The 14036-nt window shown below is 44.3% G+C and overlaps 1 protein-coding gene across 1 annotated transcript in view; it reads left to right on the top strand.

The window, feature by feature from the left end:
• PPFIA1 (PTPRF interacting protein alpha 1) overlaps positions 1 to 14036 on the top strand; it is a 2891353-nt gene that overhangs the window by 2703847 nt on the left and 173470 nt on the right. Inside the window, exons 30-31 of the mRNA XM_044082514.1 lie at positions 2092 to 2257; positions 3074 to 3136. Coding sequence (XP_043938449.1) covers positions 2092 to 2257; positions 3074 to 3129 — 222 coding nt within the window. The 3' untranslated portion in view covers positions 3130 to 3136. The remainder of the gene's footprint in view (positions 1 to 2091; positions 2258 to 3073; positions 3137 to 14036) is intronic.

Genomic DNA, 14036 nt, shown 5'->3' with positions numbered 1-14036 from the left:
TTGCCTGATATCACTGCTGTACAGCTGTTTGTAAGCTACAACTGCTTCCTATAGGGTGCCTATCAGGGGTTGAGTGGGTGGTGGGTCAGTGGTAGTAGGATGTTGCCTGATATCACTGCTGTACAGCTGTTTGTAAGCTACAACTGCTTCCTATAGGGTGCCTATCAGGGGCTGAGTGGGTGGTGGGTCAGTGGTAGTAGGATGTTGCCTGATATCACTGCTGTACAGCTGTTTGTAAGCTACAACTGCTTCCTATAGGGTGCCTATCAGGGGTTGAGTGGGTGGTGGGTCAGAGGTAGTAGGATGTTGCCTGATATCACTGCTGTACAGCTGTTTGTAAGCTACAACTGCTTCCTATAGGGTGCCTATCAGGGGTTGAGTGGGCGGTGGGTCAGAGGTAGTAGGATGTTGCCTGATATCACTGCTGTACAGCTGTTTGTAAGCTACAACTGCTTCCTATAGGGTGCCTATCAGGGGCTGAGTGGGTGGTGGGTCAGTGGTAGTAGGATGTTGCCTGATATCACTGCTGTACAGCTGTTTGTAAGCTACAACTGCTTCCTATAGGGTGCCTATCAGGGGTTGAGTGGGTGGTGGGTCAGAGGTAGTAGGATGTTGCCTGATATCACTGCTGTACAGCTGTTTGTAAGCTACAACTGCTTCCTATAGGGTGCCTATCAGGGGTTGAGTGGGTGGTGGGTCAGAGGTTGTAGGATGTTGCCTGATATCACTGCTGTACAGCTGTTTGTAAGCTACAACTGCTTCCTATAGGGTGCCTATCAGGGGCTGAGTGGGTGGTGGGTCAGTGGTAGTAGGATGTTGCCTGATATCACTGCTGTACAGCTGTTTGTAAGCTACAACTGCTTACTTTAGGGTGCCTATCAGGGGCTGAGTGGGTGGTGGGTCAGTGGTAGTAGGATGTTGTCTGATATCACTGCTGTATAGCTGTTTGTAAGCTACAACTGCTTCCTATAGGGTGCCTATCAGGGGCTGAGTGGGTGGTGGGTCAGTGGTAGTAGGATGTTGCCTGATATCACTGCTGTACAGCTGTTTGTAAGCTACAACTGCTTCCTATAGGGTGCCTATCAGGGGCTGAGTGGGTGGTGGGTCAGTGGTAGTAGGATGTTGCCTGATATCACTGCTGTACAGCTGTTTGTAAGCTACAACTGTTTCTTATAGGGTGCCTGTCAGCTGAGTGGGTGGTGGGTCAGTGGTAGTAGGATGTTGCCTGATATCACTGCTGTACAGCTGTTTGTAAGCTACAACTGCTTCCTATAGGGTGCCTGTCAGGGGCTGAGTGGGTGGTGGGTCAGTGGTAGTAGGATGTTGCCTGATATCACTGCTGTACAGCTGTTTGTAAGCTACAACTGCTTACATTAGGGTGCCTGTCAGGGCAGAGTGGGTGTTGGGTCAGTGGTAGTAGGATGTTGCCTGATATCACTGCTGTACAGCTGTTTGTAAGCTACAACTGTTTCCTATAGGGTGCCTATCAGGGGCTGAGTGGGTGGTGGGTCAGTGGTAGTAGGATGTTGCCTGATATCATTGCTGTACAGCTGTTTGTAAGCTACAACTGCTTACATTAGGGTGCCTGTCAGGGCAGAGTGGGTGTTGGGTCAGTGGTAGTAGGATGTTGCCTGATATCACTGCTGTACAGCTGTTTGTAAGCTACAACTGCTTCCTATAGGGTGCCTGTCGGGCTGAGTGGGTGTTGGGTCAGTGGTAGTAGGATGTTGCCTGATATCATTGCTGTACAGCTGTTTGTAAGCTACAACTGCTTACTTTTTCATCATCTTTGAGGACAGGGTGAAAACAGGTAAGTAGTTTGTAGACAGAGTTGAAAGATTACTGCTCTGGTTGGTGGGTGCAACCAGCACCTGGTTATTTGTGTAGTAGGACACTGTTTTTGGCAGAAATGAACATTCATACACCCATCACAGCATGAGATAAATTATGTATTGCAACAAAATATTTTTTCTGGCAGAGCTGATTAAGGTGTCCAGCCTGACATCAGCTTGAGTCTGTTTCCCTGGTTATTAAATGAGTGCCAGTACAGTGGGTGAAAATACATAATGACTTGTTCCACACTGTTTACAGGATGAGGAGAAGGGTTTCAGAAGAGCTCCTTCTTGGAGAAAGAAGTTTAGACCAAAGGATGTACGAGATTTAGCAGCTGGATCTGCAGAAACTCTCCCTGCAAATTTCCGAGTCACGTCTACCATGTCTTCCCCATCTATGCAGCCAAAGAAAATGCAAATGGATGGTAGGTGATGGTCTTGATTTTTATCAGATTAATGAGTAGTAGTATTTCTGATTAGGTGCTCAAAGAATCCAGGTAAGACTGGTGTTCTAGCCGACTGACACCTATATGAAGTGGAGACCTGTACATGTGTATACTTGTGATGTAGAGTTACTTAAATTAATTGTCTGAAAGCAAGGCACAACTTTTGAAGTTAAGCAACTATGGCTACTTGGGAGCTGTGTTTTCTTTGCTTTTTGTTTGTTTCACTTTTTGATGGGAAGTTCACAGTATACTTTTGTTTGGAATCTCTGGTGTACTCACTAATTTGTGGTGCCTCTAGGTTATCCTTATGGCCCTGTCTGTAAATTAGTTCAGATATCTCTTTGTGTCCATATTTGTAGTAAAATACTTCACTTGTTAGTCAACTGTGAATTTCACTCGGGATCTTTAAAGCAAGTCTTTATCAGAAGAAGGGCCAGTTGTTTCCCTTGGCTTCTTTAGAGCACAGCATATAGTTATTAAAATTCTGCTTTGTAAAGGAAAATGCTTTAACTCCATGGATTAACAGTACTGTGACTGTGTGACTTTACAGCTGCTTTATCCAATCAAAACATGTTAACTGCAGATGTTTGCATGCTCCTCAGCTGTGTTGGTGCCTTCTTGCAGCATGTTTGGATCTGCTCTAGCTGGGGAAAACGATTGTGTTACCCGTGCTTCCTGAAGTAGAAGTGTGCTAATAATGTGTGTTATGCATGCGGACTGTTTTCTAAGAATTTGGGGTTTATCTACAATTAACTGCATGTTTTGTTTTGCCTGCTGTCAATCTTAATTGCACAGGAAGTTTATCAGCACAGAGATTGGACTCTGCCACAGTAAGGACGTACTCTTGCTGACACCTTGGTAAGCAAGTTGTTTATTTGTTAGAAAATAAAATCTGTTTATTTTTAGCTAGGTAAACTCACTAGGTCTTTAGAAAAGTAATTATTAATTCTAGCCATTTATTGTCTTGATGAACTTAGTTTTTTACAGGATGGGGTACGGTACCCTTTGTGCTCCTTAGTTTTTACAGGATGGGGTACGGTACCCTTTGTGCTCCTTAGTTTTTACAGGATGGGGTACGGTACCCTTTGTGCTCTTCAATAGCCCACAAATGTTTTGCTGTGCAGTATTTTGGTTGACTTAAGTAAAGATGGACTCATATAGTGCAGAGAGTGATGGAGACACTGGTTCGAAACAGTTGTCCAGACTTTATGTATAATTCGGGTAGATGCTGCTGATGCAGGCTTTATGGTGCAACACCAAACAGAGTTAACATGCTGATGTAACCGTGACTAGAAGTGATGAAATGGCAGAGCTGAATGCTAGAGACTTCTGAAAGAATTAAAGGAAGAAGCTGTGAAGTGTAAGAAAGTCATAGCAGAAACAACAGAATCATTCTCTGTCTCAAAAATGAGAGCAGCAGTGAGACAGGGAACTTCTGTTGTGCTAGTTTCCCTTCGTAGAAGAAAAGCAATGGAGCCAACAGTTTAATCACTACTCCTTTGGTACCTGTTTTATCCTTTTCAAGGTTGCTTGGGAGCCAGAACCTATAAAACTTTGCCACTTTAGTGGAACCTCATTAAAAAAAATTGTGTGCCTAGAGTCAGGTGAGACACAGGGACAAGGTAACGTAGCATAAGAGAAGGAAGGTTATATCGCATGAATCCACTGGAGGTCTTAAAATTTGCAAGGGAGATTGTGAATACTGCTCCTTGTTTGAGATACCTTCATACTATATGAGATAGATAATTGCATTGCCTGGCTAGTCTTGGTTTCTGTTGAGGTGGCCCTGGGTGACTATGAAGCACAGATGACTGTGGCTGGGGAAAAGATGTCCATTAGAAGTGTATGTAGTTGAAGGCAAGGTACTGAAAATCAAACTAAATGGAGAAAGAGTAGGCAGGAATTATTGTACAGTGTGATTTAAAAGCAAATAGGTACTGCAAGGAGCTAGTAAAAAATTCCTACAGTAAGGGCGAAGACAGAACATGCATATAGCAGTAGCAACTGCAGAATCAAATTGTGACATCTGCCAGAAAATAGTGATGTTAATTGGTACAGTGTGGAGACTTGATAGGTGACTCAGGGGTATATGTAGAAATGTTTTTTCTGGTAGTGGTAGCAGTAGACACTACGGACATCTTACATGAAGAAATAATGGGTTGAAACAGTGTAGTTGTGATTTGAGGATACACAGTGTTGATAATTTGTAGTCAGTGGCCGATTTAGTAGGTGTGCTTAAATGAGAAGTTAAGTGGCCTTTGTATATTGGCTATTAGACATGCATACCTGATGGTGTGGCTTAGTGGGTTCAGTCACCAAACTGCAAATAAGTTATGACCACATGATCTGCAATAGATTCCTACAGCCACACTGTAGATACGGTTTGGTATTGTCATTTCACCAAAATGTTGCATGGAAATTAGCACTTATGTTTAACCAGTCTTAACAACAAAGCAAAATAAAAAAAATGTATATACATTTCTTTTTTGTAAATGAGACCAAATAGTAATGGTGTGGCATTAGTTAGCTGGTGAGAACTGGCTAAAGGTTTGGACCTCAGAAGGGCGCATTTACAGATCTTTAAGGCAGGAAATGGACACAAGGTGGTAGTTCAGAGAAAGGGCAGCGTATGGTCAGATATTCTGACTTGGTCTTTATTGGTGCAAACAGCCCCACTCTCCCCTACACACACACACATGCGCATGTGTTTGAACCCACCTTTTTTTCTACCAAAGAAGCTTTATATAACAGCATTTTGTGCATTGTCTGAGGGAGATGCTTTTCTTCATGTTTTTCAGTTGTGCTGATTATGAGCCAGAAGTGTTTTACTTTTTAAAGTTGGTTTCATGTGTTAAATTTTGCTTGCTGCCATCATGCTACATTTGGAACATTCTGATGGAGGACCATGGGTGACCCAGTAGAGCATTTTCACCTCACAGCAAGAGTTTTTTTCTGAATCAGTTCTCATCTTGGGTGCCTTCTTCTCATAGGTTTTTTCTGGGTGTTACTGTTTCCCTGCACATTTAAAAATGTGCCCTAGATTGATTGGTAACTCTTAAATAGTTCATAGGTGTGTATCTGGTGAGTTGGGAGATCTGCTTCCATTCCCTACTTACCCAGTAAACTCTGTGGATGGTTGTGACTGAATGAGAATGGATGGAGAGGAAGGGAAGACTTACAAAACGGCTGTTGCTGTTATACATGACTGCTGTTTTGTCTGCCCCAGCCCCAATCATGATATGGATACATGCAGCTTTCTTAGGCCTTTCTTCAGCAGGCCACTATATCATTACTCTACTTTATTAACAATGGGTCATAAATCCTGTCATTTTAAAGGTAACTGCTGACTGTGAAGTGATCAGCTGTTTTTATCATGGGCTTCCCTGCAGTGTAAACATTTGAGCATTGCTTGAAAGATAGAGGCTTTTTGAAGATACTGTTTGTGGGCCATTTTGAAGGGCTATGTAGCTAGTGTACTGCCTCAGATGATCACACTTGGTATTTTCTATTGATTAGTTCTCTATTTTATTTTTTTATTTGTTTTTGTTGACCAGGACAGCTTTGCAAGCTGAAATGCCATTCTTTCCATTACCCTGCACATTTGTCACTGGTTACAGTAGACCTACCCTGCACATTTGTCACTGGTTACAGTAGACCTACCCTGCACATTTGTCACTGGTTACAGTAGACCTACCCATGCACATTTGTCACTGCTTACAGTAGACCTACCCATGCACATTTGTCACTGGTTACAGTAGACCTACCCATGCACATTTGTCACTGCTTACAGTAGACCTACCCGTGCACATTTGTCACTGCTTACAGTAGACCTACACATGCACATTCGTCACTGCTTACAGAAGACCTACCCATGCACATTAGTCACTGCTTACAGTAGACCTACCCATGCACATTTGTCACTGCTTACAGTAGACCTACCCATGCACATTTGTCACTGCTTACAGTAGACCTACCCGTGCACATTTGTCACTGCTTACAGAAGACCTACCCGTGCACATTTGTCACTGCTTACAGTAGACCTACCCTGCACATTTGTCACTGCTTACAGTAGACCTACCCATGCACATTTGTCACTGGTTACAGTAGACCTACCCATGCACATTTGTCACTGCTTACAGAAGACCTACCCGTGCACATTGGTCACTGCTTACAGTAGACCTACCCGTGCACATTTGTCACTGCTTACAGTAGACCTACCCATGCACATTTGTCACTGCTTACAGTAGACCTACCCTGCACATTTGTCACTGCTTACAGTAGACCTACCCATGCACATTTGTCACTGGTTACAGTAGACCTACCCATGCACATTTGTCACTGCTTACAGTAGACCTACCCATGCACATTTGTCACTGCTTACAGTAGACCTACCCGTGCACATTTGTCACTGCTTACAGTAGACCTACCCGTGCACATTTGTCACTGCTTACAGTAGACCTACCCGTGCACATTTGTCACTGCTTACAGAAGACCTACCCGTGCACATTGGTCACTGCTTACAGTAGACCTACCCTGCACATTTGTCACTGCTTACAGTAGACCTACCCATGCACATTTGTCACTGGTTACAGTAGACCTACCCATGCACATTTGTCACTGGTTACAGTAGACCTACCCATGCACATTTGTCACTGCTTACAGTAGACCTACCCATGCACATTTGTCACTGCTTACAGTAGACCTACCCATGCACATTTGTCACTGCTTACAGTAGACCTACCCATGCACATTTGTCACTGCTTACAGTAGACCTACCCATGCACATTTGTCACTGCTTACACTAGACCTACCCATGCACATTTGTCACTGCTTACAGTAGACCTACCCATGCACATTTGTCACTGCTTACACTAGACCTACCCATGCACATTTGTCACTGGTTACAGTAGACCTACCCATGCACATTTGTCACTGGTTACAGTAGACCTCATTGTTTCTGGTAGTGTACTGGGTTTCATGATATTCCAAGTTCAGTTTTATTCCACGTTTTTCTGCTACTTGAAGAATTATGTTTTTGACCAAATCTGTCGATTTACGACTCACTGGAATTATACTGTCTAGGACTAGTCAAAATTTTCAGAAAACATGCCTTCTGGTGTACTTTTTGTGTCTTCATTCTCTTTGCAGTGTGGATCTTTCAGGTGATAATTGGTGCACCTAGGACTGCTTAATTAGTGAGTCTGTTGCTGTGGTTGTTAGGTATGTGACACCCTAGGGCTGCTTTATTGGTCAGTCTGTTGCTGTGGTGGTTAGGCAGGTGATACCCTAGGACTGCTTTATTGGTCAGTCTGTTGCTGTGGTTGTTAGGCAGGTGATACCCTAGGACTGCTTTATTGGTCAGTCTGTTGCTGTGGTTGTTAGGTATGTGACACCCTAGGACTGCTTTATTGGTCAGTCTGTTGCTGTGGTTGTTAGGTACGTGGCACCCTAGGACTGCTTTATTGGACAGTCTGCTGCTGTGGTTGTTAGGCAGGTGATACCCTGGGACTGCTTTATTGGTCAGTCTGTGGCTGTGGTTGTTAGGTACGTGACACCCTAAGACTGCTTTATTTGTGCAGTCTGTTGCTCTGGTTGTTAGGTAGGTGATACCCTAAGACTGATTTATTCGTACAGTCTGTTGTGGTTGTTGGGTAGGTGACACCCTAGGACTGCTTTATTCGGTCTGTTGCTGTGGTTGTTAAGTAGGTGATACCCTAGGACTGCTTTATTAGTCAGTCTGTTCCTGTGGTTGTTAGGTATGTGACACCCTAGGACTGCTTTATTCGTACAGTCTCTTACTGTGGTTGTTAGGTACATGACACCCTAAGACTGTTTTATTCGTACAGTCTGTTGCTCTGGTTGTTAGGTAGGTGATTCCGTAAGACTGTTTTATTCGTACAGTCTGTTGCTCTGGTTGTTGGGTATGTGACACCCTAGGACTGCTTTATTCATACAGTCTGTTGCTCTGGTTGTTAGGTAGGTGATTCCCTAAGATTGTTTTATTCGTACAGTCTGTTGCTCTGGTTGTTGGGTATGTGACACCCTAGGACTGCTTTATTCATACAGTCTGTTGCTCTGGTTGTTAGGTAGGTGACACCTTAGGACTGCTTAATTGGTCAGTCTATTGCTGTGGTTGTTAAGCAGTTCATACCCTAGGACTGCTTTATTGGTCAGTCTGTTGCTCTGATTGTTAGGTACGTGACACCCTAGGACTGCTTTATTGGTCAGTCTGTTGCTGTGGTTGTTAGGTGGGTGACACCCTAAAACTGCTTTATTCATACAGTGTGTTGCTCTGGTTGCTAGGTAGGTGATACCCCAAGACTGCTTTATTCGTACAGTCTGTTGCTGTGGTTGTTGGGTATGTGATACCCTAGGACTGCTTTATTGGTCAGTCTGTTGCTCTGGTTGTTAGGTAGATGACAACCTAGGACTGTTTTATTAGTACAATCTTTTGCTGTGGTTGTTAGGCAGGTGGTACCCTAGTACTGCTTTATTGGTTAGTCTGTTGCTGTGGTTGTTGGGTATGTGACACCATAGGACTGCTTCATTGGTCAGTCTGTTGCTCTGATTGTTAGGTACATGACACCCTAGGATTGCTTTATTCGTCAGTCTGTTGCTGTGGTTGTTGGGTATGTGACACCGTAGGACTGCTTTATTGGCCTGTCTGTTGCTGTGGTTGTTAGGTATGTGACACCCTAGGACTGCTTTATTCGTACAGTCTGTTACTGTGGTTGTTAGGTACATGACACCCTAGGACTGCTTTATTCATACAGCCTTTTGCTCTGCTTGTTAGGTAGGTGATACGCTAAGACTGCTTTATTCATACAGTCTGTTGCTCTGGTTGTTAGGTAGGTGACACCTTAGGACTGCTTTATTGGTCAGTCTGTTGCTGTGGTTGTTACGTATATGACATCCTAGGACTGCTTTATTGGTCAGTCTGTTGCTGTGGTTGTTAGGTACGTGACACCCTAGGACTGCTTTATTGGTCAGTCTGTTGCTGTGGTTGTTAGGTACGTGACACCCTAGGACTGCTTTATTGGTCAGTCTGTTGCTGTGGTTGTTAGGCAGGTGATACCCAAGGACTGCTTTATTGGTCAGTCTGTTGCTGTGGTTGTTGGGTATGGGATACCCTAGGAATACTTTATTGGTCAGTCTGTGGCTCTGATTGTTAGATACATGACACCGTAAGACTACTTTATTTGTGCAGTCTGTTGCTCTGGTTGTTAGGTAGGTGATACCCTAAGACTGCTTTATTCGTACATTCTGTTGCTGTGGTTGTTGGGTAGGTGACACCCTAGGACTGCTTTATTCGTCAGTCTGTTGCTGTGGTTGTTAAGTAGGTGAACACCCTAGGACTGCTTTATTCGTCAGTCTGTTGCTGTGGTTGTTAGGTATGTGACACCCTAGGACTGCTTTATTGGCCAGTCTGTTGCTGTGGTTGTTAGGTATGTGACACCCTAGGACTGCTTTATTCGTACAGTCTGTTACTGTGGTTGTTAGGTACATGACACCCTAGGACTGCTTTATTCATACAGCCTTTTGCTCTGCTTGTTAGGTAGGTGATACCCTAAGACTGCTTTATTTGTACAGTCTGTTGCTCTAGTTTTTAGGTAGGTGACACCTTAGGACTGCTTTATTAGTCAGTCTGTTGCTGTGGTTGTTAGGTATGTGACATCCTAGGACTGCTTTATTGGTCAGTCTGTTGCTGTGGTTGTTGGGTATATGACACCCTAGGACTGCTTTATTGGTCAGTCTGTTGCTGTGGTTGTTAGGTATGTGACACCCTAGGACTGCTTTATTCGTACAGTCTGCTGCTGTGGTTGTTAGGTACGTGACACCCTAGGACTGCTTTACTCGTAGTCTCTTGCTCTGGTTGTTAGGTACATGACACCGTATCACTGGTTTATTCGTACAGTCTGTTGCTGTGGTTGTTAGGCAGGTGATACCCTAGGACTGCTTTATTGGTCAGTCTGTTGTTGTGGTTAGGTATGTGACACCCTAGGACTGCTTTATTGGTCAGTCTGTTGCTGTGGATGTTAGGTACGTGACACCCTAGGACTGCTTTATTGGTCAGTCTGTTGCTGTGGTTGTTAGGCAGGTGATACCCAAGGACTGCTTTATTGGTCAGTCTGTTGCTGTGGTTGTTAGGTGACACCCTAAAACTGCTTTATTCGTACAGTCTGTTGCTCTGGTTGCTAGGTAGGTGATACCCCAAGACTGCTTTATTCGTACAGTCTGTTGCTGTGGTTGTTGGGTATGTGACACCGTAGGACTGCTTCATTGGTCAGTCTGTTGCTCTGATTGTTAGGTACATGACACCCTAGGATTGCTTTATTCGTCAGTCTGTTGCTGTGGTTGTTGGGTATGTGACACCCTAGGACTGCTTTATTCGTACAGTCTGTTACTGTGGTTGTTAGGTACATGACACCCTAGGACTGCTTTATTCGTACAGTCTGTTGCTCTGGTTGTTAGGTAGGTGACACCTTAGGACTGCTTTATTGGTCAGTCTGTTGCTGTGGTTGTTGGGTATGCGATACCCTAGGAATGCTTTTTTGGTCAGTCTGTTGCTGTGTTTGTTAGGTACGTGACACCCTAGGACTGCGTGATTTGTACAGTCTGTTGCTGTGGTTTTTAGGCAGGTGATACCCTAGGACTGCTTTATTAGTCAGTCTGTTGCTCTGGTTGTTGGGTATGTGACACCCTAGGACTGCTTTATTCGTACAGTCTGTTACTGTGGTTGTTAGGTGCATGACACCCTAGGACTGCTTTATTCATACAGTCTGTTGCTCTGGTTGTTAGATAGGTGACACCCTAAAACTGCTTTATTCATACAGTCTGTTGCTCTGGTTGTTAGGTAGGTGATACCCCAAAACTGCATTATTCGTACAGTCTGTTGCTCGGTATGTGACACCATAGGTCTGATTTATTGGTCAGTCTGTTGCTCTGGTTGTTAGGTATGTGACACCCTAGGACTGCTTTATTCGTCAGTCTGTTGCTGTGTTTGTTGGGTATGTGACACCCTAGGACTTCTTGATTCGTACAGTCTGTTGCTGTGATTTTTAGGCAGGTGATACCCTAGGACTGTTTTATTGGTCAGTCTGTTGCTCTGGTTGTTGGGTATGTGACACCCTAGGACTGTTTTATTGGTCAGTCTGTTGCTCTGGTTGTTGGGTATCTGACACCCTAGGACTGCTTTATTGGTCAGTCAGTTGCTGTGATTGTTATGCAGGTGATACCCTATGACTGCTTTATTGGTTAGTCTGTTGCTGTGGTTGTTAGGTACGTGACACCTTTGGACTGCTTTATTCGTACAGTCTCTTCCTGTGTTTTTTAGGCAGGTGATACCCTAGGACTGCTTTATTGGTCAGTCTGTTGCAGTGGTTGTTAGGTATGTGACACCGTAGGACTGCTTTATTCGTACAGTCTGTTGCTGTGGTTGTCAGGTATGTGACACCCTAGGACTGCTTTATTCGTACAGTCTGTTGCTCTGGTTGTTAGGTACATGACACCCTAGGACTGGTTTATTCGTAATGTCTGTTGCTGTGGTTTTTAGGCAGGTGATACCCTCGGACTGCTTTATTGGTCAGTCTGTTGCTGTGGTTGTTGGGTATGTGACACCCTAGGACTGCTTTATTGGTCAGTCTGTTGCTGTGGTTTTTAGGTATGTGACACCTTAGGACTGCTTTATTCATACAGTCTGTTGCTGTGGTTGTTAGGTATGTGACACCCTAGGACTGCTTTATTCGTACAGTCTGTTGGTCAGTCTGTTGCTGTGGTTGTTGGGTATGTGACACCCTAGGACTGCTTTATTGGTCAGTCTGTTGCTGTGGTTTTTAGGTATGTGACACCTTAGGACTGCTTTATTCATCAGTCTGTTGCTGTGGTTGTTAGGTACGTGACACCTTAGGACTGCTTTATTCGTACAGTCTATTGCTGTGTTTTTTAGGCAGGTGATACCTAGGACTGCTTTATTGGTCAGTCTGTTGCTGTGGTTGTTGGGTATGTGACACCCTAGGACTGCTTTATTGGTCAGTCAGTTGCTGTGCTTGTTAGGCAGGTGATAACCTAGGACTGCTTTATTGGTCAGTCTGTTGCTGTGGTTGTTGGGTATGTGACACCCTAGGACTGCTTTATTGGTCAGTCTGTTGCTGTGGTTGTTAGGTATGTGATACCGTAGGACTGCTTTATTCGTACAGTCTGTTGCTGTGGTTGTTGGGTACGTGACACCCTAGGACTGCTTTATTCGTACAGACTGTTGCTCTGGTTGTTAGGTACATGACACCCTAGGACTGGTTTATTCGTAATGTCTGTTGCTGTGGTTTTTAGGCAGGTGATACCCTAGGACTGCTTTATTGGTCAGTCTGTTGCTGTGGTTGTTGGGTATGTGACACCCTAGGACTGCTTTATTCGTACAGTCTGTTGCTCTGGTTGTTAAGTACGTGACACCTTAGGACAGCTTTATTCATCAGTCTGTTGCTGTGGTTGTTAGGTACATGACACCTTAGGACTGCTTTATTCGTACAGTCTCTTGCTGTGATTTTTAGGCAGGTGATACCCTAGGACTGCTTTATTGGTCAGTCTGTTGCTGTGGTTGTTGGGTATGTGACACCCTAGGACTGCTTTATTGGTCAGTCAGTTGCTGTGGTTGTTAGGCAGGTGATACCCTAGGACTGCTTTATTGGTCAGTCTGTTGCTCTGGTTGTTAAGTACGTGACACCCTTGGACTGCTTTATTGGTCAGTCTGTTGCTGTGGTTGTTGGGTATGTGACACCCTAGGACTGCTTTATTGGTCAGTCTGTTGCTGTGGTTGTTAGGTATGTGACACCCTAGGACTGCTTTATTCGTACAGTCTGTTGCTGTGGTTATTAGGTACGTGACACCCTAGGACTGCATTATTCTTACAGTCTGTTGCTCTGGTTATTAGGCAGGTGATACCCTAGGACTGCTTTATTGGTCAGTCTGTTGGTGTGGTTGTTGGGTATGTGGCACCGGAAGTCTGCTTTATTGGTCAGTCTGTTGCTGTGGTTGTTGGGTATGTGACATCCTAGGACTGCTTTTATTGGTCTGTCTGTGGCTGTGGTTGTTGGGTACGTGACACCCTAGGACTGCTTTATTGGTCATTCTGTTGCTGTGGTTGTTAGGCAGGTGATACCCTAGGACTGCTTTATTCATACAGTCTGTTGCTCTGCTTGTTAGGTAGGTGATACCCTAAGACTGTTTTATTCGTACAGTCTGTTGCTGTGGTTGTTAGGCAGGTGATACCCTAGGACTGCTTTATTCATACAGTCTGTTGCTCTGCTTGTTAGGTAGGTGATACCCTAAGACTGTTTTATTCGTACAGTCTGTTGCTGTGGTTGTTGGGTATGTGGCACCCTAGAACTGCTTTATTCATACAGTCTGTTGCTCTGGTTGTTAGGTAGGCGATTCCCTAAGACTGTTTTATTCGTACACTCTGTTGCTGTGGTTGTTTGGTATGTGACAACCTAGGACTGATTTATTCATACAGTCTGTTGCTCTGGTTGTTAGGTAGGCGATTCCCTAAGACTGTTTTATTTGTACACTCTGTTGCTGTGGTTGTTTGGTATGTGACAACCTAGGACTGATTTATTCATACAGTCTGTTGCTCTGGTTGTTAGGTAGGTGATACCCTAAGACTGCTTTATTCGTACAGTCTGTTGCTGTGGTTGTTGGGTACGTGACACCCTAGGACTACTTTATTCATACAGTCTGTTGCTTTGGTTGTTAGGTAGGTGACACC

The sequence above is a fragment of the Protopterus annectens genome, chromosome 9.part0, assembly GCF_019279795.1.
Source record: "Protopterus annectens isolate FY-2018-M chromosome 9.part0, PAN1.0, whole genome shotgun sequence".
Lineage (NCBI taxonomy): Eukaryota > Metazoa > Chordata > Ceratodontiformes > Protopteridae > Protopterus > Protopterus annectens.
Note: the sequence above shows the minus strand (reverse complement) of the source record. Positions and strands in the feature narration are given on the sequence as shown.